The sequence below is a fragment of the Lemur catta genome, chromosome 6 (assembly GCF_020740605.2).
Source record: "Lemur catta isolate mLemCat1 chromosome 6, mLemCat1.pri, whole genome shotgun sequence".
Classification (NCBI taxonomy): domain Eukaryota; kingdom Metazoa; phylum Chordata; class Mammalia; order Primates; family Lemuridae; genus Lemur; species Lemur catta.
In genome coordinates this window covers 23,511,393-23,537,775 of record NC_059133.1, presented here as the reverse complement: position 1 = coordinate 23,537,775, position 26,383 = coordinate 23,511,393, and the positions used below count along the sequence as shown (strand labels likewise).

At 37.7% G+C, this 26,383-nt stretch overlaps 1 protein-coding gene across 1 annotated transcript; it reads right to left on the bottom strand.

The window, feature by feature from the left end:
* Positions 1–613: 613 nt before the first annotated feature.
* On the bottom strand, positions 614–25,556 carry USP44 (ubiquitin specific peptidase 44). The gene is made up of 6 exons (XM_045553203.1): positions 25,489–25,556; positions 14,337–15,837; positions 12,498–12,693; positions 9,467–9,575; positions 2,707–2,912; positions 614–1,208 (listed from the first exon to the last, which is right to left on the bottom strand). The coding sequence occupies exons 2-6, from the start codon at positions 15,765–15,767 to the stop codon at positions 1,009–1,011; spliced, it is 2,142 nt and encodes a 713-aa protein (XP_045409159.1). The 5' UTR covers positions 15,768–15,837; positions 25,489–25,556; the 3' UTR covers positions 614–1,008.
* Positions 25,557–26,383: the final 827 nt, after the last annotated feature.

The window sequence follows — 26,383 nt, the reverse complement described above, 5'->3', positions numbered from 1 at the left end:
TAATCCTGGCTTAATTCAGGGAAATGAGGTGCTAGACATATAGCCCAGTTACCGATACTGAACAATTATCTTCTCTGCCCTATACAATTTTTTTCTCCTTTGAACTAAAAAATCAAGGTATACAAAGCTTTTAAGAGAGCTAAACCCGTACCCAAGATAAAATATTTGAATAACATTATAATACACCAGTTTGCTAAATTCAAATTTTTTATATGACTGCTTTATTAGAATCTGGACAAACCTGTTTGTTGCCAGACAAAAATCATAAACCCCAGCCATCATTTTTTTTAATGTAGATAGTTCTGAAGTTCACTTAAATATGCTATTTGTAAAGCTGTCATTTTCATTTAGATACAGTTTGAGTATGCCAAATAATTATTTTAATAATCTTAATAAATTTTTAAGTGAAGTTGCACTAACCAAAGTAATATCTGTTCTGAGGCCTGTAACAAAGCCTCAGGAATATCAACGAGTATGATTGGTGACTATTTAGGTGATACTAATACTGTGAAGTATTAGTTTAACTCCCTTCAGGGGGCAAAGGTGACTTCAATATACAAATGGCTTGAAAGAAAAGCCTTTATTTTTGGTAAGACTATTATTGAAGTAAGTATCTAATTTTCCATCCATCAAAAATTTGTATAGAAAATAGCTACAAAAGATAAATAAGTAACAAATGTATATAAAATGATGCCATCTGAACTTTTTCAGTAGAAGATTGCACAAAGTCATGATCTAAGCCAATTAAGACATCAAAATATAAAAGAGGTAACACCAGTCTGAGGTAAACTCTAAAATTCCCAAGTATTTGAAAAAAGTTTAGTTACCTGCAGTTGAAATATTTGTCTCTGTAAAAAAAAGCTTTGTTGTAGTTAGATACAAAATGTATAAATGTAGTGTGCACTGATTCATAGGTAAAAAATAAAAACAATGAAGCTGAAAATTGTAAGTCAGCCCTGTTAAAAAGTATATATACAAATCGTAAGAAGAAAGCCCACTGTCTTTGGATCAGCTAAGGGTTTCATTAGAAGAGGTATCAGCTTCTTCACTGGGATGCTGGCTACCGGACAGGAGCTCTGGAGGCAACAGTTCAGAATGTCCATTCTCAGTAACTCGTTGAGTATAAAACAAGATATAAGCTTGGGCCTTGCATACTTCATCCATAGTGCACATGCTCAGCTTGGAATCATTGCAGTGTACCCAGAACCCTAGAGCAAAGCACAGAAATATGTTTATAAGGGAACTTTAGAAATATCTAGTACAATAGGTGTTTGTCAGAGTTAAGCTTTCTCTGAAGGGAAAATAATTTTCTAGCCAATTTTTCTTTTCTTCAGTGAGAAATATAGCTTGGGCCATATGTTACCCTAGAATTATCTACCTTTATTCTAGAAGTTTGAAATTATAGAATCTGCTTAGAGTACCTGACACTATTCCCGCTTGAAACCTACCATTGAATGTTTTTGCCACTAATCATACAGGTTGATCATCTCTAATCCAAAAATCCAAAATACTTGAAAAGCTAAAACTTTGACATGACACCATAAGTAACCCTGAATGCTATTTTTTTCACTGCATTTATGGTATGTCATATTTTTTACTGTTAAATACTTATGGGTACATAAGTGTAATACAGTGATTGCTTGTTGGCAGACATAAATTCAGAGTTAGGAATGATGGTGATGCCAAACCACCAGACTGTCCACATAGGGGGCTGAGATAGTGACACCTTTGCTTCCTGATGGTTCAATGTACACTAACTTTCAAACACAAAATTGTTAATATTCTACAACTTGGGAGGCTGAGGTGGGAGGATTGCTTAAGCACAGGAGTTCGAGGTTGCAGTGAGCCATGATCATACCACTGCACTCCAACCTGGGCGACAGAGCCAGACCTTGTCTCTTAAAAAAAAAAAAAAAAAAAAAAAATATATATATACATATATATATATATATATATATATATATATATATATATATATATATATATATAAAATTCAAAACACTTGTGGTCCCAAGCATTTTGGATAAGGGATATTCAACCAGTATTATAAAGCAAATAGTGTACAATTAACTCTTGGTAGTTTAATGTTGAATTAATTGCCTTAGTGGATTATCTGGGCTTTTTGTCTACACCTCTTTTCTGTTTGTTGGGTGTACTGGTGGTTCATTGTTTGTTCGACTGTAGGTACCAAAAGGGGAAGTAAAAAGTGAAACCTCAATCCAATTACCTTAGGACTGTGCTGTCCTGGAAGGGTCCATGGAGGCAGCAAATGAAAGTGAGTTTTGTATGTTAAACTTGAACTTAATGTTTGTTACAAATATCTGTAACTCCCAAGTTGATTAAGATATCCTATTCTTTAACAGGATTAACTGAAATAAACCAGTAAACATAAGACCTCTTCTTGGAAGTGTGCCTTTAAGAAAAGATAATACTCTCTGACTTTTAATTAACAAGACTATCTTCATTATTGTACTCCTACAGCCGTTAATATGTCAAATAAGTACTGCAACCTGCAGAAAATATAGTATCTAATTTTCTGCACAAACTCCCATTTCTTTAAAAAACCAACAGTACTGCAGAAGCATTCTTCAAAAAGAAAATAAGTGGTTTGCTTAAGATGATTTAGTGGCTAATTTAGAAATTGCTAAAACCTGAACTCCAGCTTCCAAGTCTAATGAAAGATAAAATAATTTTTCCTATCTATACCTCCTTCAGAATTATAGCAGTAGGCAGTATAGTGTCCTGAGCCAAATCCTTTCCCATGGTGCATTACTACAGCAGATAAGTCATAGATAAAGCATTCTGGTCTGAGGGATTTCAGGGTCTCTCTGCAGCAATAGGGCTCCATGTTTAAGATTTCTTCAAAGCCAACATGAACACCAATCTTCTCTCGGTTATTACGTCCTGACCACCTGTGAACAAACCAGAGTAAAATTATCAACAAAATTAAGGGAAAATGACCATGTTCTAGCTAGACGATTGTAACAGATGACCCCAGGGAGTATAGAATACAAAGTATCATATATATGATAAATATAAAATTCTTTCAATGCTCAAGTGGAATGAATAATTTAGGCTTATTTATCAAACAAATGCAGTCATGTTTTCAAATATTAAGTTGTTAACTGAAATGTCTGATTTCCTTAAGTACTAAGTTTGACAGTTGTTATCTCTGACATTTTAATTGACACCTCTTGTTTTATTTTTATTGTGAAGGTACACCCTCAGTCTTTCAAATGAATGTTTTGGGTTATGATTATTTTTCACATTTCTTTAAAACAATTTTTGTGAAACCATGGATAAGTCAAAAATTCGTGTTATTTTTTTAATATGAGTTGTCATGGAACCACTGCAGCACAGACAGCTCAAAATATCAACCAAGTATTTGGGAAGCATGTGGCTATGAACGCTGCAGGATGTCAATGGTTTGAGAAGTTCCAATCTGGTGATTTTAATCTTAAAAATGTGTCACGTGGGTGACCTTAGACCAAGATGGATACTGATGAGCTGAAAGCTCTGGTGGAATCAAATCCATCTCAACCTACGTGAGAATTAGCAGCAAGGTATGACGTTACTATTCCAACGATATTGGACCATTTGAAACAAATTGGCAAGGTAAAGAAGAGGGATAGATGGGTTCCACATGAATTAAAATGCGCATCAGAACAGAAATCATCTCGAAGCTTGCCTTTCTTTGCTATGATGACATAAAGGTGAACCATTTCTATACTGTATTGTTACAAATGATGAAAAATATACTCTTTGACAATCGCAAGCATTTGGGCACAGTGGATGAATAGAGACGAAGTGCCAAAACATTGTCCAAAACTAAATATTCGTCAAAAAAAGCTAATGGTGTCTAGTGGTCAAGTGCTCGTATTATCCACTACAGCTTCATGAAACCTGGTCAATCAATTATAGTGGATATCAACTGCAACCAACTGGATGAAATGATGAGGATGCTTGTGATTAAGCAGCTGAGATCGGTCAATAGTGACAGGCCAATCCCTTTTGGAAGATAGCGCTTGACCACATGTTGCACAAATAATGCTGCTCAAGGCCGGGCGGTAGCTCATGCCTGTAATCCTAGTACTCTGGGAGGATCGCTCGAGGTCAGGAGTTCGAGACCAGCCGGAGCAAGAGCAAGACTCCCGTTCTCTACTAAAAAATAGAAAGATATTATCTGGGCAACTAAAAATATATATAGAAAAAATTAGCCGGGCATGGTGGCACCTGCCTGTAGTCCCAGCTACTCCGGAGGCTGAGGTAGAAGGATTGCTTAAGCCCGGGAGTTTGAGGTTGCTGTGAGCTAGGCAGATGCCACGGCACTCTAGCCCAGGCAACAGAGTGAGACTGTCTCAAAACAAAAAAAAAACAAAAAAACGCTGCACAAAGTACAGAAGCTGGACTTGGAAACTCTCTGTCATCCACCGTATTCATCAGACCTTACATCAACTGACTACCCTCTTCTTCCAGGCTTTGGACCACTTCTTACAAGGAAAAATATTCAATTCTCAACAAGCTGTGGAAAACACCTTTTGCGATTTCACCATTACTTGCTCTCCAGCTCTCTAGACTTCTTTGCTGCTGGCATAAACAAGTTATCGCTAAGGTAGCAAAACTGTGTCGACAGCTTAGGCGCATACTTTAACTGTACTGCTTCTTGTTTGAGATATTTATAAACTACACTTTTGATTCCAAACTGGACACTTCATATTTAATGACCTAGTAAATATATGCCTTATGTAGTTAGATGATAATCTGGGAAGAAAATTAACTTTTAGAAAAGTGTAGCCCTATGGATATTTTCCCCTTCTAACATATAAAGTCAAAGCACCAAAGGGTTTTTAATTCCTTATTGTCTTGCCAGGTTATGCAGAGGGTTATCCCAGATAAAATCTGGATCCTTCTCAGCCAGTTGTGGAGGTAAAACAAAAATAAAACACAGCACCACGAATTCTTCAGAACACTTCAGAGCACTTCAGACTAAAATAGTAAGAAATGTGACCCTTCAAGTCAGCACCATACTCATTAGTGACAGAACTTAAGGAATGCCCTTACGCTGTCATTTTCTCAATCTGTTGGTTATACTTCCCATCATGGGGTCTAAGCATTGGCAACAATGTTTGTATCATACATAGACTATGGAGATGGTGCTACAGGGGAAAAATAATGTAACATGGTAGTACTTTCAAGAGATTGTAATCCAGTTTGGGGTAGTGTGGTACAGAGACAAATCAGAGATCTATATATATATATATTAGTATTAAAGTACTAAGACATAAGGTTCAGACAAGTAACAGAGAAGGGAGAGAAAGGAACACGGTTTTATGAAGAAAAAAATGTGAAAAAATTAGTACAGTGTAAAATGGTACAGAACTAAAGGTGAGTCATGCAAATTACATTATCTGCTGGACTACATGTCATATTCCAATCCTTCTGTGATGTTATGAGATATGTATTTGTCCCCTTTCTGGCCAGGCATGGCTCATGCCTATAATCCCAGCACTTTGGGAGGCAGGGGAGGGAGGATTGCTTAAGGCCAGGAGTTTGAGACCAGCATAGTCAATATAGTGAGACCCCATCTCTACAAAAATAAAAAATTAGCTGGGCATGGTGGCACACACCTGTAGTCCCAGACTACTTGGGAGGCTGAGGCAGACAGATCATTTGAGCCCAGGAATTTGAGGTTACAGTGAGCTATGACTGTGCCACTGGACTCCAGCCTGGGCAACCTAGCAAGACTCCATCTCAAAAAGAATTAAAGAAAAAGAAGAAATGTTCCATTTCTTATGCTTCTTCCAAGGCTCCTGTGTGCCCCTCGTGCCCCTACCAGTCCCATTTTCCCTTTTCCTCAAAAGTACTCATTATTCAGAATATTATATATACATTACCTTACTTCATTTTATGTTTTAAAAATTACCTTACTTCATTTTATGTTTTAAAAATATATTTAATAAAAAATTTAAAAATGTGTATATTTAAGAGTGTGAATACATACACATAGACACAATGAGACAAATACACATATAAGAAAAAGATTAAGGAAATGTTAACAGAAGTCTGCCATTTGCATTCAAAGTGGAGAACCCACGAGATGACAACACCAAAGCTAACCCAGGGCAGCCTCCCCATCCCTAATACCTCGGGCAGGAGGCCAAAACAACAATAACCTTTGCTAGAAATATAAAAAGTTCATATCCTATCAGTTTTCTTTTTTTCTTTTTTTTTTTGAGACAGAGTCTCACTCTGTTGCCTGGACTAGAGGGCCATGGTGTCAGCCTAGCTCACAGCAACCTCAAACTCCTGGGCTCAAGCGATCCTCCTGCCTCAGCCTCCCAAGTAGCTGGGACTATAGGCATGTACCACCATACCCGGCTAATTTTTTCTGTGTATATTTTTAGTTGTCCATATAATTTCTTTCTATTTTTAGTAGAGATGGGGTTTCACTCTTGTTCAGCCTGGTCTTGAACTCCTGAGCTCAATCTACCCGCCTCGGCCTCCCAGAGTGCTAGGATTACAGGCGTGAGCCGCCATGCCTGGCCCCTATCAGTTTTCTTAACAATTATAATCATCAGTAAAGCTTGGATTGTTTCTCTAACATTTTGGAATTAAATGTACTCCCAGTGTAACTCATCCCTCACAAGTAAGAAATACATGACTATATTAAGTTTAACTGTAGGTATCTGTGAGAGATTTAACTGTGAAAGATAATACTTAGGGCTACACAGTGGAATTTTTTAAAGAATGATGCGTTAGTTTCCAAACGGCTGAATAGTGAATCATCTGAAATTTAGAAATTAATATTCTTTTTTTAATGCTTTGGGTTAAGACTTATTTGGCTGCAAAGATAATTCACAGGATGAAGATGAACTTTTTTGGTCAAACTTTTCTGCTTATATAGCTAACTATATATACTATAATTAAATGTAAACTTATATTAGAGTTAATTTTTCCCCTTATTACTTGCTCTGTACTGATGGGTGATACACACTACTTTTGTTATTTTGTTGGATGCTTTTTCCTCTATTTATGTGGCTACTTGGTAATTCATTCCAATTAGCTTTTCCATATTAGCGTTTTATTTATACGGTCTGCATAGAAAATCATTCTAATTTATTTTATATTTTGCCCTTAATACTGAAGTATAGTATTGGTATTTGCTTTTATAATATCACCTATAAGGTGTGGGACTTCATTTACTAATACATTTGCTGGGTTTTGTTGCTTACTAATACCACATACAAGTATAATTGCCAAAAGTAATTATAACAGTTTTTTAGCTATATACTTTAAAAAAATGGTTAATTGTAAGCTGTAGGAATAAAATCATGTTTTTCTCTATAAAGCCACTTTAAAATCATGCCTAATACACACTTAGAGAAAAACAAGTCCTTTAAATATCCAAAAAAACAAGTCCTTTAAAAATTGGGATTTATAGCCAGGCAGATTAGTTCCCTGTAGTCCCAGCTACTTGGGAGCCTGAGGCAGTAGATCCCTTGAGTCCAGGAGTACTGCCTGGGCACCTTAGCAAGACCCCATCTCAAAGAAAAAAAATTGGTATTCATTTTTTATACATGCTATATGTCTTATATTCTGGCAAATACAGTAGTATTTTTTAATATATGAAGAGAAAGGAGAAAGATAAATGAGGTAAAGAAAAGCATAAAAAAAATTTCTGGAATCAGAAATGGCACAAAGAATTAAAAATATTTTGGGCAAAAAATGGAAGGAGATAGAGCCAAATAGGTCTGAATTAAGGAGAGCTCCAAATGCTAGATTAAAGTAACACTTATGATAGAATTAAAGTAGCAACTATGAAGAACAGGAGATTCTTCAATAGTTTATAGTAGCCAATTAAGTACCAGCTTAAGAAACAAAAATTTAAGTCCTTTCAGTTCTATCTTTGTAAAATCTTATATATGTACTCATCTCTCCAATCTCCATGGCCCTTGTTACTCTTAACCTAACTAATCTTCCTGTTTCATGTTACTTAATTTTATACAATGGCAGGACTCACCTGACTTTTCACTAAACCTTCTGATGTATACTCTCTCTATCCTACTCCTTCCTCCATACCTTTGGTCACATTGCTCCCTTAGGCTAAATGCTCCTCCTTCTGTAAACACTCCATTCATTCACTTAATAAATAGTTTTTGGCATCTATGTGGAGCATGGTTCTAGGCCTTGGGATACAAGGATGAAACAGCTAAGTCATTACTGACCGTCTGTTCTATTGGCAAGAGGAGAGAAATAAGTAAATGAGCTATTTAATTGCAGACAGCAGTTTTTGCCAGTAAGCAAAATAGGATAATGTGATGGGTGGTACTACTTTAAAACAGGGTGGTCAAAGTCCTCTCTAAAGGCATGACACATGAACTAAGACTTGAATGATCTAGAGCACCATGTGCCATTAGAGAGGCTTTGGGAAAGTTTTAGACATCAGGTAACTCCCTCTTCCAAGTCTCTGATAGATATTTTTATATAGTTTATGATACTTAGTTTTTCCACTTCACCATAACTTCTGTACATGTCTGACTATAATCTTGAGAAAGGGACCCTACTTTATATTCCTCAAAGAAATACGGAACGTCTTGCATTAAAAAGTATTCATATATTTGCTGATTGTATCTGTAACAGCTGAAGTGAATAACTAAATGATGAATTTATCAGTATCTCTGGGAAGTGGGACTCAGAAAAAAGAGGTACTATTACTTTACCTTCTGTAATGCTTGAATTTTTAAAAACATGTAGTTTTAATTATTAAGACAAATAGCAATGACTGATATGTATGAGAAACACGGCCTTAATAGTTTTCAAATCATAGCACAGTAAGTAACTTCTGCAGTGTGTCTCATTCCTTAAAAGAACAATAGCCCCTCAGATTAACATGGTTCATGCAAAGTATGAAACCATTCACTTTGTTCAATCAGTTTGCCAATTAATTCACCTAAATATATTTCAGAAAACTAGTTTTGGGGTTTTGAAAAAATTACTTTGAACTGCTATACCTTAGATACAATATTTTCCAAGGACAAAGCAACTGGGTCAAATAGTTTAAGTTATAGATTAAATTAAAAATTTTTATACCTTAAATATACTGAATATTAAACACTATAAGCACAATTACATTTACAAAGAGAATAATATCACCCAGCAGACCAAAATGTGAGGGATCTGCTGATCAGCAGCGCCTTCTACAAGGGAAGCTAATCAGATGGTTACTTATTGAATATGGATAGTATCTGTTGTTTTTTCCTTAAAAACAAAAGAAAAAAAAAACAAAACAAAGGCAATGCTCTGCTGTTGGGGGGGGGAAGCAAATGTAAGTCATCTATTAGCCAAGTAAAATGGTATTAAAGTTAGTTTATCACATGTGCTCCTTAAGTTTTGAGGCATTATAAGCACAAGAAATGATCATGTTAGAAGTATATAGTTGGCAATTGCTAAAACTACTACTACTAACCTGAATCGTTTGAGGTGTAGTCTGAGAACCTGAGGTAGGTGGCATATCATAAGCTGTTTCTGGGCTTCTGTGAGTACAACTGGTTTTGAGGAAAACCTTCTACGCTTTGCTGTAATATTAAAGAAAGAATGAAAATCAAATTTAAAAATACAAGAAAAAGATGAGTAAACACTTTAATTAATTCAGTCATGAACTAATAAAATATCTATTGTGTTACAGGCATTGTATCGTGCTAGAGATACAGACATGGGCTTAGCCCTCAAGAAACTTGTGATCTAATTGAAAGGAAAAAAAAAAAAGAACAAAACCGGATGAGCTAGTCAGACAGGTAAACATGTAAGTATATGATTTAATAATAACCTTGCAAATAAGGCAACAGAATGAAGTATACTGCTATAATATTTAAAAATGGACCTGGCTATGCCAATTAATAGGAAAAAGTTAAAATGCTCCCTAAATATACTTTAATATACAGGGGACAGGGGTCCTGACTGCCCAGAACACCCCACTACCCTTCCTAGGGATCTACCCCAGCCCTGGCTGATGGTCTTAGAAAGCAGGTCTTTATCAGCTCTGAGGCCTCCCTGACTCTGGTGCTTTGCTTTTGTTCTTTTGGCAACAGATCTTAGACAAGTGGAACTTGGGATTCTTCTTTTTGTCCCCTCAGTGGTCTGTCTGTTGATTGTGACTTGCAGCTTCTGGCAGGCCACTGGCTATCAAAGTTTGCTCCTGATGGCCAGGAGCTACCCTTCAACTCAGTAGTTCCCCAACCTTTTTGGTTCCAGGGACCAGTTTCATAGAAGACAATTTTTCTATGGACTGGAGGGCAAGGGGAGGATGGTGTTGGGATGATTAAAACACATGGCATTTATTGTGCAAACCTCTCTGCTAATGATGATTTGTATCTGCAGCCACCCCCCAGTGCTAGCATAACCACCTCAGCTCCACCTCAGATCATCAGGCATTAGATTCTCATAAATAGTGCACAACCTAGATCCCTCACATGCGCAGTTTACAGTAGGGTTCACGCTCCTGTGAGAATCTAATGCCCCCACTGATCTGACAGGAGACAGAGCTTATGTGGTGATGGAAGCGATGAGGAGCAGCTGTAAACAGAAAAAGCTTTGCTCCCTCACCAGCCGCTCACCTCCTGCTGTGCAGCCTAGTTCTTAAGGGGCCATGGCCGGGGGTTGGGGACGCAGCTTCAGCTTGTACCTCAGCTGACTCCAGCCACAGCAGCTGCTTTTCATGTAGGAGGCAGAAGCAGTCCATCATGAGGCTGTGCTCTAAGCCACCTCCACTGGCCACGAAAAGCCCTTCCTCCAGGACTATACCCCTGAGATCCAGGTATCCAGCTGCTGCTGAAAGTGTCCTGTATCTATCTCTGGATTGTATCCTACAACATATGGTCCAAGTGTAGCTAGACAGGGACGTAACTCCTTGACTTATAATTTTAAGTATTTGCCTTTATGTATTAAAGCAGGTCTCTTAGGCCTGTATTTGGTATCCCCAGTAGACATATAAACAAACTTTGTATAAAGCTATATTTTATATTCATATTTGTCTACTCCCAAATTAGGTGATGAAAGCATCTGTGCCTATTCACATTTATGTCTGAGAAAAAAATACTTCATCATAACTTTAAAGGTTTATTTTTTCTTAAACCTTATAACTCTTAGGCTACTTATTATATAATAGAGTTCACATTAGATAGCACTCAGAAAAAAAATGTTAGTTTAAGTTGTTCTAGAAAACCATCAACTGATGAGACATTTTTTCAATGCTAGAACATCCAATATTTTACACTACCTTGAAAGTTTAGTATCTAATGCTCTAGAATCTTTTATTGGTTTTTAGAAACAGGGTCTCACTATGTTGCCCAGGCTGGAATGCAGTGACACAATCACAGCTCACTACAGCCTCAAACTCCTGGGCTCAAGTGATCCTCCTGCCTCAGCCTCCTGAGTAGCTGGGACTACGGTGCATGCCACCATGCCTGGCTAATTTTTATATTTGTTGTAGAGATGGAGTCTCACTATGTTGTCTGGGCTGGTCTTGAACTCCTGGCCTCAAGTGATCCTTCCGCCTCAGCCTCCTCCAAAGTGCCGGGATTACAGGTGTGAGCCACCACACCTGGCCTAAAATGACTTTTTTGAGATGTGACAATTATGGAGAATACCTGAAAATATATAATCACTAAAATGGCACATATACATTGATAGAGGAGATAAAGACACAGCAGATCTGATGTGTTTTTTTTTTTTTAGACAGTCACAGAAGCTACAAGTCTGATGTAGCTTTATATACTATTTCCTTGGAGGAAGACATTTCTCTTTAATTGAGGTGGCTATTTCACCCCTAATGTAGGGTTCCTGTGCTTACTCCTAGGCTCAAGGGATCCTCCTGCCTCAGTCTCCTGAGTAGCTGGGACTATAGCCTCTTGTTACTACACCCAGCTAATTAAAAAAAAAAAAAATTTTTTTTTTTTTTTTGGAGACAAGGTCTCGCTATGCTGCCTAGGCTCGTCTCAAACTCCTCAGCCTCCTGAGTAGCTGGGATTACAGACGAGAGCCACTGTGCCTGGCAATCTTTGTTTTTATGAAGCCAATCTCCATAGCAGCAATCCAACATATATTATTTACTATTATATATGTATACACACACACTTAGCTATATATAATACTTTGCTATGTAGCAAAAAAATTCATAAAGCAAACATTTCATTCACACTACATGAAATGCTTTCTTTTTACTATTTTTTGCTACTTTGTTCTGTTCCACAAATGAAATGTAAGTTTATTTTACGATTCCCTTCTTTCCACAATGACTATAGGATCAAAAATAATTTAAATGCCATCAATAAGGCAATACAAATGGTTTGTAAATGTCTAGTTTGATTTCTTTTGATACACTTAAAAGTTTCTTTTTCTTAAGAAATTTGCTATTTAAGAAATTTGTTCCAGCTTCCTTTCATTTGTGTTTCTCTTTATCATTCCTAGAACAGCACAGAGAATATACTGTCTTTACTTACCATTACACTGGTCGCATACATAGATTTTTCCTTCTAAAGCTTCAGTTTCTGTAAATTTGGCCAACATTTCAGTAACCAGACATGGCTGGGAAGCAGTATCTTTCCCACTGCATTGGTATCTTTCTGGAAATTCTAGTGACAAGTCCCAGAAAGGTTCTATGGTATTTGATTTGTTGTCACATGCAAGACATGTAACCTGCAAATAAAAATATTAGTTATTCAGATTACAATATTTCCATCAAAACATAAACTCCTTTCACTAGAAGTTATTACCAGAAAATAGAACTTTCACCATTAAATGCACCATTAGAATTCTGGATAATCTGCTTTATATTCTTGTCAAGAATTTATAATTTTTCCTTCTAAAAGATTGTTATTAAATCCAGTATGAATTGGTGGGCTTCAACTACTGGGCATTCAAAAAGCTCTAAGGACATTAGTCAAATCCAGAATGTAGGTAAAAATCCAAAACTGTGGACGCATTTAATAGATATACACTATGTGTATCTAAATATGAGATATTTGTACACATTATGTTTATGTCTTTAAGATTGAGGTTATTCACCCTTTTTCCTTCCTCATCTTTCACTGATTTTTTTTTCTAACCACAAATCCTACATCTTCTTAACCCAATCCAGTCTTAACCATAATACAAGTAAAATACTATAAGTACTTGTCATTATACAGATTTGGAAGCCCTACTAAATGACAATTTCAAAAGACAATACATATAACATAAATAATGTCATCATACTCCCACTTAAAGCAAACATCACCACATTAAAACTCCCACCCAGATACAGAAAACAAAAAACATGGAGCAGTTCTAAGAATTTGTAGAGGCAATGTAGCAACTGGGAAGGAAATGAATAGTAACTTCAGCAAAACACTCAGCAGGATTAAATGTCAACACACACTGCACATAATTGAAGACAGATTCTATGAACAGATAATCCACATATTATAATGTTACAAAGAAGCCCATTCAGACAAGCTACATTCCTGGCATAGGCAACAAAATACAGAAGCCAGTTCTAATACAGATATTATATTTAACAAATTGACACAAAGTATGCTCCTGGAGTTTATAGTCTGGGGACTCACTATTGCCAGAGGCTGACATTAAGAACTTTCTTGAGTTGGACCAAAAAAAAAAAAAAAGCCATTCTAGCAACCAACTTTCTTAATCTCCTGAGAACCAGTTTCCCAAGGGTTTATTAAGGGGAGAGAAGCAAAAAGTTGGTATAACAATTTTTAATAATCTCATTAATTAGATGAAGATTCTAGTTACAAATAGTCCACTTTTTCACAATAAAGGAAACTTCTGAGCAGTGATTGAAATAAAGGAAAACCATTTAGGAAATCACATTTGTTCACCTTAAAATTTCCCTGCCTACTTGTTAAAGCTTTCAGACCTTGACCCTTTGGCTTTATAGCAGTCCTCCAGAGCTACTCCTTGGTCCCTGAAATTGCTCAAATGTGTACCAAATTTATCCCTAGTACTGCAGCAACTTCAGATCTGTTCCCTCTGGGATTAAACCCTCCTCAATCCCTCAGAGAATGAATGTGGTATTATTAACCTAAGAAGTTGTTTCCTGATTCCCCCTCCCCCCAAAATCTTTCCATACCATGGACATAAAACTATTTCCAATGATTCATGAAAGAAGGAATTGTAAATGAGTGAGCTGACTTCTTTATATATGTTTATAAAAGCAATCTAGTTTGACCTGACAATGGTACTAGCTCTAAAACACCAGATGTACACATATGCATTTTTAGGCTTCACTTTATGAATTCCAAAATGAAAATAAAGAGTAAAAAAAAAACCCCAAAACATACCTGACTAAGAAGTTGTCCATGAAAAATGTTATTTACAACATTCAGAACTTGTTTGATAAGTTTCCTTTGAGAAGTGGGGATAAGAGCTGGTAAACTGGTACCAGTTGTCTCTAGTTCATGTTGTATTTTATCCAAAAGTTTACAAAGAAATTCCTGAGCATCTTGTTGGGCATAACCACGAAAAGCAGGAATTAGTCTCCACACTGAGTGTAGCATAGCAAACGGTGAGACCAAGGCCCACTTTCCAGACCACATGACTTGGAACAAAGTATGCAATTCATGACAAAGAGAAATGTATTGTGAACTTGACTCTCTTGGCTGAATAAGCTCCATCTTTCTACTTTTTGATGCCCCACCACTTAGTCCTGATGACAAACTTGAATGTTTGGACCGAACAAAACCTGTATGTTTTTCTTGGCATTCATTCATTTGATATACTACTGTATCTGTAACTGGTAGATGCTTATAAGAAGATCTTGTCTTATCACTTGCAGTCACGGCCAGCCATTGGTTCAGATCAAGCTTTAAAAAACATTGTCGAAAAATAAGTAAATGACTCAATACCTGAAGAACAGAATTCATATAGCAAGTATTTCCCAAATTTCTCAATCCTGTTACACCAGGAGTTACTATTGGCCTTCGTTTAACTGAGGAGTCACTGATTTTTTTAAGTCCTACATCTTCTGAGGTAGATACTACTTCATCTTTTGCTGGTGATGCTGGAGTTTGTGGTGGTACTTGAACAGGAACTATTTCTATTGTGGTGGACTGAGCTAGACCTTGCAAACGTAAACTCTTTCTTGGAGGCATACTTTCCAATTCTGCTTTAACTTGATCCTCTAATTCTTGCCGTCTTTTCTTCACTTCTCTTTTTGCTACTATCTTTTCCTGAAATTGTTCTTCTTGCCTTTTTCTTCCAATGGGTGATTGTTCAAACCACATTCTAAAGCTTTTACCCATTAGCATCCTTCTCCTGTGCCAAAGAGCAGTATACATTTGATCTTCATTTTGAAGCAGAGATTGGGCGCCATCATATAAGAAATAAGAATCATCACTTGTACCCATAGACCGTAAAGCCCTTCCACTACGAGTGGTGCAGTGATAATTTTGACTTTTGATTGCACTTAATGTACTTCGTAGTAACTTCAGGTCTCCAGCTGCATCATCATTAAGAACATAATCATCACAAAGGTAACAAAAAATATACATCTCATTCACCTCCAATGCAACAGGATGACTGCTTTCTTGAAAGTGCTTGAGTGCATGCTCTTCAATATATCTTCCACAGGCAACATGGGAACAGCTAAGGCAAGCCCAAATCGACTCAGTCGTATTGCAGTCCACACAGTGCCATTTCTGAGGGTTGAGGATGGAATGGTCTTGAGCAATTTGCAACTGCCCAACGTGTTTGCACTTATCCATTATTAACATTTATTTAGTCTAGCTGAGAAACACATAATCCAAACAAGTCTCTGTTCACAATACTTGACGTATCTGAAAGCTAAGCAGAACAATGTCAAATTTTAATAAAATAAAAACAAGAACCCAATATTTTTCCTTTTTATAATGTATTTTCCAAAGAATAACATAAATTTGCTGCCTCTGCTCCCAATTTCTGGGCTGCTTGTCATAATAACATTGGCAGTTCTCACTTTTCCCTTGCTCTAGACTTCCCTACTCTCTTATCCACCTTGCTCTGAAGGGACACACTTCACTTTACTTTCTCTAGTGAGGCCCGTTTAAAAACTTTTGTTTTTAATTTTCTGCCACCATCTAGTGGTAAAAAATAGGTAGTGACCGTTTTTCACTGTCATAGAATAAGATCTATTCTTTTTACCCAATAGTCTGAGGGCAGTTTCCAAAACTACATTCCTTTCTTAAAAATAGGGGCTGGCAAGACCCAGATATATCTCACTAATATTTGTAAACATTCTGAGCCCTCTGTGGAGTTCCTAAAGCATAATCATAGATAAAACTATGGGTTTTGAGGCAGAAAAACTTAGGTTTGAATCCTACTTCTGCCACATACTTAGATGTGTATGATTTTGAGCACATTTTAACTTCTATAAATTTCATCTATGAAAGAGAAAATCATACAAATTTCAGTTGAATTGTTGAAGAATTATGATAAAATATTTATCTGACACATGGTAAATGCTCAATAAGTGGTAGCTATAATGGTAACTAAATATTCCATTTATTTAAACAAATATTAAATAGTCTACTTAATTACCATTACTTTATGGCTCTATAACATACTCAGACTTGAGAGACTTGACAGTTTGCTTTAGGGAGAGAGAAAGAAAAAAGGAGAATATGCGTTTGTGTTTGACTACTCTCATGAATATACAAGGATGTGTATGCAAATAAAGAGAAAAGAGGAAGAATATGAAGTGGATAGCCATAAAATGAGAGTTTATATTTTAGCAGGGCTAACCATATCTGAAATTAAAAGCTTATTCTAAACAAATAAGAAAAAGCCTATATGATTTTATCGAGAACTTGCTCCTTTATCAGTTAAAGTCAGGAACACTTCTGCTACAGGTACTTAACAATGAACAGAAATCTATTTAAAAAGTAGTGACCACAAAACATTTTTTTTATTATTAATTCAACATAAACTTCAAGGTGCATGTGGGGACCTAGTTACAGAACACTGAAAACATTGTGTGGATCATGACTAATGCTTTAAATTTTAAGGGCAGTAAGACTATGAATTTCAATGGTATCTGCAGGTGCAACCTACAGGGCCTAGGAAACTGCAAAGGTAAAATTGATTTTTGGTTTCTTCCCACTTCTTTTTGTAAAATCTCCTAGTAATCAGAGCCCTTCATTCCTTAACTTTTAGACATCAGGTACTGAGAGATTCAACTTCACATGTGCACACATTTCATGTGCACATTTTAAATTTACTTCTCTTCCTTCAAAATTTCCTGAGGTCTAAAATCTGGTCAAATATAGTATTTTATTAGAACTCCTAAGATTCAACAATAGTTGCTAATGGCAAAATTGAGATATCAGTGATTAATATACTCCATTATTCGATATCTTTACAGGGAATGGGGCAAAAAAACCTTGGTGTCATTCTTGATTCCTCTTTCTCCACATCAATCTTTCAGGAAAAACGGTTGGCTCTAACTTCAATATATATCTAGAATCTGACTACTTATTACCTTTACTGCCACCAACCTGGTCCAAGGCACAATCAAGCCTCACCTGGATTACTGCAATAAGACTCATAAATGGTCTCCCCACTTCTACCCTTACTGCCACCAAAAGTTTTCACCTCAACACACAGTGGCAGTCTGCTTTACACCCAGACAACCAGGGACCACATGTGACACTTTAGGGGACCCTTGCTCTGGCCCTCCTCCATTAATGTGTAGTCAGTGGGGCCAAGGGGATGTCCCAGCTCCCCTTCTAGACCCACTCACCGGGACCTGGGACTCAGGGAATCACTTGCCCCAGCTATCCCCAAGCTTGCTTCTAGAGCCTATGAGCAGTATCAAGCCACTGGGGAGGTCTGTAGAGGAGAATGACATGATTAGATTTGTAGGTTACAAAGGGATCTGAATGGCTAACAGCTCTAGAAGAGGGATGAATGATTAAAAGAGACAACTAGTCCAGAGATTATAAGGAAATTAAAGCTGTAGCAGTTTTAAAGGAGGAAGCAGAGGTAGAATCAGCACTTAATAAACATTGGTTGACAGAACTGATTCAATTTGGAGGTTAGGGGAAGAATCTAGGACTCTCTAATACCTTTTGTTTTTTCTAGATCTCGATGTCACCCAGGCTACAGTGTAGTGCTGTCATCACATCTCACTGCAACCTCAAAACTCCTGGCCTCAAGTGATCTTCCTGCTTCAGTTTCCTGACTATAGGCACACGCCATCACACTCAGCTAATATATGTATGTATATATTTTTTGTAGAGACAGGGTCTCACCATTGCCTAGGCTGGCCTTGAACTCCTGGCCTCAAGTGATCCTCCCCATCTCAGCCTCCCAAAGTCTACTACCCATTTTTATCCAAAAACATCAAATAAAAAATGTAGAGAAAATTTCGTTAAACGTCTTTCTGGCAAATCATAGACTAATTTTAATTCAACACCCTTGCAGAGATGAAGAGGGAAATGCCATTTATTTACACTCAAAGAAAAGCATTTCATTCTAAAATTTTAAAGAGGTAGAATGAGTTAACACCGTGCACAACATTCAGAGAAGGTTCAATATAAAAAAGCCTGGAGAGAATATATGTATTTATTCTGGGGTTATCTCTGGGTATGGGGACTGCAAATTATTGTGTTTTCTTTTTACTAATCCACATTTTCAAAATTTTAAAAATAACAAACATGTTAATTATATAGTAAGTTTTAAGTAAAAACAGCTCAAAGATAGTGTTATGTATGTGCTAAATGATACACTAGCGTTTTTACTCCCTTCTGTATTTTATAATGACATTTCCTTGGATACAAAGAATTTGCCTCAAAATAGTTGTTACTAAAAGACCTATTTAGTTGATAGCAAGGTCCTTGACCTTCAACAGGAAGAGGCACCTACAACTGAACACATGATTCTATTCCACAAAAACTTGTGAAAAGAGTGAAACCTTGACCAGATGTCATCTCTGAGAGATGTTTATAGCAGAGGGGAGGTATCACAGCAAAATGGCAAGAGAGCACACACTGGAATCCAAATACCTGAGTTTTATATTTGGCTGTATTTACTATGTGATCATAGACATTATTTATATTTTACATACTTCAGTTTTTTTCATCTGTAAAATAACAGTAATAAAACCAATAGGATTGGTGAGGGAATTAACTAAGAACACAATTCCTGGCACTTAATAATATGGCCTCAGTATATATTAGCTACCAATAATAATAAAATAGTAAGTTTTATAAATGCCAGTTTCCTTCCAGTTGATCACTTTGAACCAGGGGTTCATTCTTCTCAGCCAAATATGTACTAAGCTAACTTAGGTGCTAACTGATAATCAAGATGTTAACTGAGAACTAAGGTCTGACCTCTCCCAGGGGTATTTGCATTTTAAAAGGGGGTCTCTCAAAGATAAAATCTTTTTAAAAATAGAAAGACTTAAAACCAGAATGGTAGAATGACAGATCGTGAGATTAATATTTTAGGGCAGGGGGCCCACTTACCCTGTCTACTTATGAAAGAAACCAGTAGGGGGTGGATGACCAAGGGCTGGTAGGAAAGCAGGAGATAGAGAGCAGGCTGCTGCCCCAGAGATTCCCAGTTTGCTCTCCTCCCTGGAGCCAAAGCTCAGAGACAGTTACTAGGGTATTGCCAAAGGGGCCTCATCACACAAAGATCTAAAAGCTTGGAGGACAAGAAAGGAGGATGTGAGTATTTTCTTGACACTTCCTATTTTCCTCTACTGGGTTCAGGGCACTTCTTTTCATTTGCTAATCCACTGCTGTGAAGCTATGTATTAACTCTGTTTGGCTCCAGCAGATTGAATATATGATTTGGCAGTATATTCATTTTAAAAAGGTATTGTACAACAAAACATTTTTACATCCCCCATGCAGATTCTGATAAAATATTACCTGTACCATACAAATAAAGATGTTTTGTATGAAATCTACTATAAGGATTAAAATTATCTATATTATCATTCTCATACATTTAAAAATGTTTTTATACTTGAAATTCAAATTAGTAGCTATGAGACAGCTTTTTTTAAAAACCAAGCACGCTGTATTTTAAAGACAGGTGTATTTACAAATATTCTAAAACTTTTTGTCATTCTTCTAAAATGTACTAAAAGACAATAATAAAAATTTTGATTTGTTCAAAGAAAACCATTCTAGCTATTCACACTTTTCAAACATGACTGATGATATATTTTTAAAATTCCCTTTAGCAAATCTCTAAGGTTTATGTGACTTATTGAAAATATTATACAGAATTAGCATATCATTAAAGCATTTATAAAATAGAAAGCTAAAATGACTAGAAGAGAAATAAAACAGAAGATCTTATAAGATATTTTTAATCAAAGGTTTATATCACCATCCAAAAATCAAATAAGATCATAGGTAAAATATTTGGCCTGTTACAGTTCAACAGCATAAAACTGCTTATACTTACCACACAGTGAGGACTCTCTGAAATTAATTTTCATCTGCTCAAATTACAGCCCTTTGCAACATACAATCAAGGGTTTAAGTATGTAGTAAAATAGCTTTCTGATCTATTTTAATAGCTTTCCAAACCTCTTCTCATAATGAACTCATCCTACAAAAGTTCCAGCAGAAGGTCAATTATCAGTTTTAGGCAGTTGACTACAACAGAGACCTTATTCTTAGCCCCAACCTTTCTGAACACCAGTCTCCAGTATACCTCAAACTCCGCTTACCTATATATCTTGCCTTCATAGAATTGGCTGTTGCTTCTATATTTTCTTATTAAAGGTACTATAGCATCATTCTAGTACCCGGGCTAGAAATCTCGTATTTTAAAACTTTTTACTCCCATCTTTTCCATTCCTACATTCAATTTGTCAGCTACATGCATAGGGTTATTGTTCCCTAAGTCTTTATTCCTTTCTATTTCCACAGCTATTCCTCTCATTATAGACTCTGTCATTCCTGGAGCACAGCAGTAGCTTCCAAACTGGTCTCCAGTCATTGAGACTCTCACTCTCCTCCACACTATCCTGCCAAATTAATCTTCATGTTTGCCTTGAGTCATTGACTCTTTTTTAATGATAAAACATTTAAAATTTTTCTGATTATGAAAATAGTCATTACAGAAAAATCCATTACAAAAAAAATTTTCCCGAATTTCACACAGCAGTAGCAATTATTAAAATGTGTTTTATCTTTTTAAATTGTAGTAAAATACAAATAACAATTTATCATCAGAATCATTTTTAACTATACAGTTTAGTGGTATTAAATAGGTTTACTTTGTTGTGCAACCATCACAGCCATCCATTTCCCTAACTCTTCTTTTCTTGTAAAACTGAAACTCTGTATGATATGAACAGTAACTCCCCATTCCCAGCTCCCCCCCAATCCCTGTGAGCCTTTAACTCTTGTAGAAAAATCCTCCAGTGGTTCCCTATAGTCTAATAAAGAAAGCAGTGGCTTTTGAATTTTGAGACTCAAAATAGGAAATTTTATATCATGCCCCAGGAGACAGGTGTATACACACAATACAGACAATCTGGAACAAAAGTTTCATAAACTATCCTTACAAGAATAGTATTACTCTGATATTTCCTATTTTATTTCATTTAAAAGATGCGGGTCACAACTCACTAAATTGATTTCATAACAGCAGTTTGACAAATACTACAATAAAAAAAATACACATTTGTCAGTCTTGTTTTCAAAATTTTTCAGACTCCAATCTATCTTCCTTGCCTCATTACCCTTCTACCTGTTATGTGTACTCTGGCCAAAAATAGTCACCCCCGGCTAATTTCCAGAACTCATCTTCATCATTCCATCTTCCAAGGCCCACCTCCGTCATAAAATCTTCCCAGTCAAAAATAATTTCTCCTCTAACTTCCTAAAGGACTTAGATTGTACCATTGTTAAGTCACTTGCCAAATATGAATCCTTGTGTTCATTTGTGTGCATGTCTTCACTCTGCTAACTGTTGGGTAGGCTCCTTATGGTGGGGGGGGGAGAAGGGGGGACTATATCCCAAACATTATCACCTAAATAAAAAAAAATCTCTCAGGGCTTTATGAAGATTTTATAGATGTATAGCCATATTGTTTCAGGCTACCAAATTCCTGGAGCAATGAACTGCCATTAATTGCAGGTCATCCTCTTTATGACATTTGAACCAGTGGTTGAAAATAAGCAGTCATTGATCACTAGTGACCCAAAACTGCCACACCATTCTCAACCAAGTGGCCATTTTTTTCCATGATAAGCCAAGACAGTTTTCTGATATTTTGTGATATTATACTACTTTGTCCTTAACCAGAGCCATGTGTGCCATGTCCCATGCTACATGCTTTGATACCCAAAATAGATTTTATACAAAAATCAAACTGAGACCCTTTTCCCAACTCTAATTAGGTTATTTTAGATTTTGGCATGATATGTAGTGACCCTTTATACTCATGCTCTAAATGAATGTTACTGAAAGCTCCAAGAATCACTGAAAATTAGGGTAGCTAAATTTTTTATTTCAAAAATTACCATTCCACTATAAATTTTAGTTATCTTCAACATTATGATCTTTTCAGCTGAACACTCCCTTTCCACCTCAGTTTACTAAGACATTTGAAAAGACAGCATGGAAAGGTACAATATAGCTATAAGCTTTGGAGGTTCTTACAAGATAATCAGGTACCAAAAGTCAACAGGATGAATACTATAATCTACATCTGCTAATCAGTACAATTAGTAGCTCAATTTTTGGATTCTTTCCTTTAAAAAATTTTAATGAAAACCAGGCAGTTACCATGAAAAATACATATACACGCAAATTACTATTTAACAAAGTGACAGGATGAGGGAAATAGCTAATATACATTCCTAAAAAGAATTAATCTATATGTTAAAATCTGAGCAGACACTAAATTTTTATGCACTTTTAAAAAGCTTTCCCCTCTCATAGCTCACACCTAGTGAAAATCATATAACATTTACATTTTATAAACTTCTTAGTGGCTTATAGGCATATTTTACAGTTATTAAGTTGTTTAAAGTCTTGAAAGACCACAAGATAAATCTAAACTCCTTAACATGGCATGTAAGAGCCTTCAAATTGTGGCACAATATATACTTTTCTACTCTCATCTATGACTAGCCACTTCCTAAACATCTTTTGTTAAAATATTTTTATATACAACTGACCACATTGTGAATGTTTAATTTTTAAACTCTTCATAACTGGGCTATGAACTTGTTTCACAGGAAGTGGGTATGCACATTTTATATAAACACATATACATTCTTTTCAATTAAAGGAAAAAACATAAGTAGCGCTGGGCATAAAATAGGATAAATTTTAAAATAAAATTGTGTCATGGTAATCTTTATCTCATTAAAGAAAACTCTGAGACTTCGCAGAAGGATAAATATTAAAGTAGACATATGATGAATCTTTAACGAAGACGATTTTTGTAACAAAACATGCTTCATTTAACAATAACAACCTAAACAGAGCCTCTAAAGGTTATTAAAAGTAGGAAGATTGTTTTTTCCATAATAAAAGATAGACGGAAATGGTAATTTCAGTAGGAAGTAGGTCTATAGAAATTACTAACCACAGAAATACATTTGGATAAGGATGAAAACAGCTTCATCCACAGTTTGTAGTAATTAGGGTAAACCCTATCCATCATATAAGCAGTTTTCAATTTTCCATTTACTTCAGGGAACCACCATAGTTCCCTGTCCTAAGAGATGTTTGTAAAATTGCAAGGGTCAAGCATAGTGCTTGGTACACAGAAAGGCGTTCAGTATTTTTGAATGAACAAATTATTGAACGAATGAACACAATGGGCTCTCAAACTCTCCCTACTCCCTCTTAGGTATGCTATTATGTCTATTATGTGCTTTGGCACCTCTCCATGTCAATCATGATGTATTTCCTTTCCTTTATCCCAAGAAAGGCCCTAGTTATTCTTTCTTCCTTTAGAGATCTAGAATCTATAATTACCCTGATCTCACTTGAAACTCCTCATTAAACAGTTAAAGATACATTTTTCCCTTGGGCCTTCTTCAGGTCTCTCACATGCTTCTCCTGAAGCAGAGACTGGATCTAGCTGAAGATGTTATAAGATAAAGCTCCTGGAAAGCAAGTTCTGCCTTCAGGTTATTTGAATTCCTTACCCTCACCCTTACTTAACAAGTAATTTATGGGCAATTTTGTTCCAAAATATTTACCATTACTGTCACACAAACATATTTACACATCAATCTACTGCAGCTAACTTCTTAACAATGGGGAAAACATTCAGAAAAATACTGAGCATTCTACTAATAGTCTAGTAAACTGAGTTCAAATACTGTGCACAATGATAAATACTGCATTGAAAAACCAAACATCCGTTGCATAATTAATGGCTCATACACAAAAAGCTAGAGAAATCTGAGTGGGGAGAGAAAACCTGAATGTGCTAAAATGTTTAAACACTCTTTCAAATGCCCTGAGATGCTCAATTAGGAATAAAAAGATTAGGTTTCCAAGAATACAAAGTTTCATCTCTTTCAAGACAACTGAATATTGAATCTCATTAAAATTTTGACATATTCTATAAACATCTGCTTAACTCCTGTTTGGCTTTCTGTATTTGATCACAGTGACCAGCCAATTCTTTTTCCTTGTTTACACCAAATGCTGGTTTTGCACCCAACTCAAAATGGAATTCCAGGCCCAAAAAGTTACCACCCCTACTTTTTACCCTACAGGTAGCTACTTAACAGCTAGTAAGGAATTCAAGTGCAGGGCCCGAAGGTCTCATTTCCATGCTAATTTCAACCCCTTTACTAGGCACGATATGACAATTAAGGTTTAAAGGGGGGATGGTGCTGAGGAAAGAGTGAATCTCCCAACAATTCCTAATATTAACACTGCAAGAAAGTATCCAGCTATCAGTAGAATTTAAACAGCTCAAACTTGCAGTTGAAACAATTACTACGTTTCACTTTCTTTTTTATGGGGGGTGGGGTATCCTACCTTCTTAAACTTGAGCATTTTTCCCCTTTCACACTGTCATGTTTCTCATGTCCCCCAAATAAATTCTGCCTATTGCCATTCCATCCCCCCGAAGGCCAGCGGGAATGGTTTGGGAAGCTGATATTCAAACACTGGAATCCTGAAGTGGCAGCAGGTGCTAACAGCGCTGGGACCAGAGAAGCACATTCCTGCTAAAGCGAGAAACAGAAGCACCCGAGGGGCTTCGAGCATCACTTCGCAGCAATCAGAGCCGCGGGGAGGATGCGGTTTGACCTTGCCCGCTCCGCTCAGCGCCCAGCCCGCGGTCAGGGCACAGGTGCCCTCCGCATCGCCCCCGAACCCTCGTCCCTTCTCCCCACAGCTCGTCCCCCTCCAGCCCAGTGACCCTGGCCACAGGAGACAGGGCTCCTCGCAGCATCTCCGGGCACTCGTGAGCTTCCCCCAGGGCACTGGCCGGAGCATCGCACGACCCACCAAACTTCCCAGAGGCGCCAATTCTAAATTCGCCGGACCCGCCGCCGCCGCCGCCACGCGCCCCTCAGCTCGCTCCGGTCCGTCCGTCCGCAGCCCCCTCTCCTTCTCTCAGGACCTTCCAGCGCCCTGCGCGGGGGCGCGGGAAACGCCGCCAGGTGCCTCCCGGCCCCGGGGGCTCCCGTCGGACATCGGCTACTGCAGGGGGCCTCGCTCCGCCAACCGCCGCGCCGCGCGCGCTCCGCACGCACACTCACCAGCCCGAGCCGGAGCGGCCATCTTGGCGCTCCCCCCGGCGCCCCGGCCCCCGGCCCCCGGTTCCGCGGCGGCGGCCCGGTCCCGCGCCTACGTCACCCGTGACGCGCGGCCGGCCCCGCCCCGCGCCGTCGGCGTGCCCGGGGTCGCCCCAGCGCGGGAACCGCGGACGGTCCACGGGGCGCCGGCGTGCGGGCTTCAAGGTCAGGACCGCGGACTTTGCCCAGCGCCGCACGTGGCTCTGCGTGGACGGCCGAAGCTTCTCCCCTCCCCACCCCGCGGGCTTCGCACCTGTGGTGACCGTCGGGCCCGGGAGGATAAATCCACTGTTCCCTACGAGCTTGGGAGGTGCAGAATAATCCACAGGCGGCGGCAGTAGTCTTTTGCTGAATTTCTGCGACTCACAGAAGCGTCGAATTTTTTGGCAGAAACACGCGCCAAATCTGTTATCTTCTGCCCAAGTTCACTGGCCTAGAAATTCTTCCAGAAAACGTTTCCTTCCCACAGGAGCACCTGGGTGTAAGCGCCGGTGGTGGTGACTGCTGTGACCTGGGCTTCCTCATACAGCAGAAAGGCCAGTAAGGTTCCAGAACAGGGGACTGCCTGAGCACGAGCAGTAAGATTTAAGGGACACGAAAAGGCA

Excerpts from the sequence above, each read along its gene's own strand:
- USP44 (XM_045553203.1), bottom strand. The coding sequence starts at position 15,767 with ATGTTAATAATGGATAAGTGCAAACACGTTGGGCAGTTGCAAATTGCT. Across the intron at positions 2,913-9,466 it reads CTACACCTCAAACGATTCAG|GTGGTCAGGACGTAATAACC; the intron begins GTTAGTAGTAGT and ends GTTTGTTCACAG. Across the intron at positions 1,209-2,706 it reads CTGCTATAATTCTGAAGGAG|GGTTCTGGGTACACTGCAAT; the intron begins GTATAGATAGGA and ends GCTTTGCTCTAG.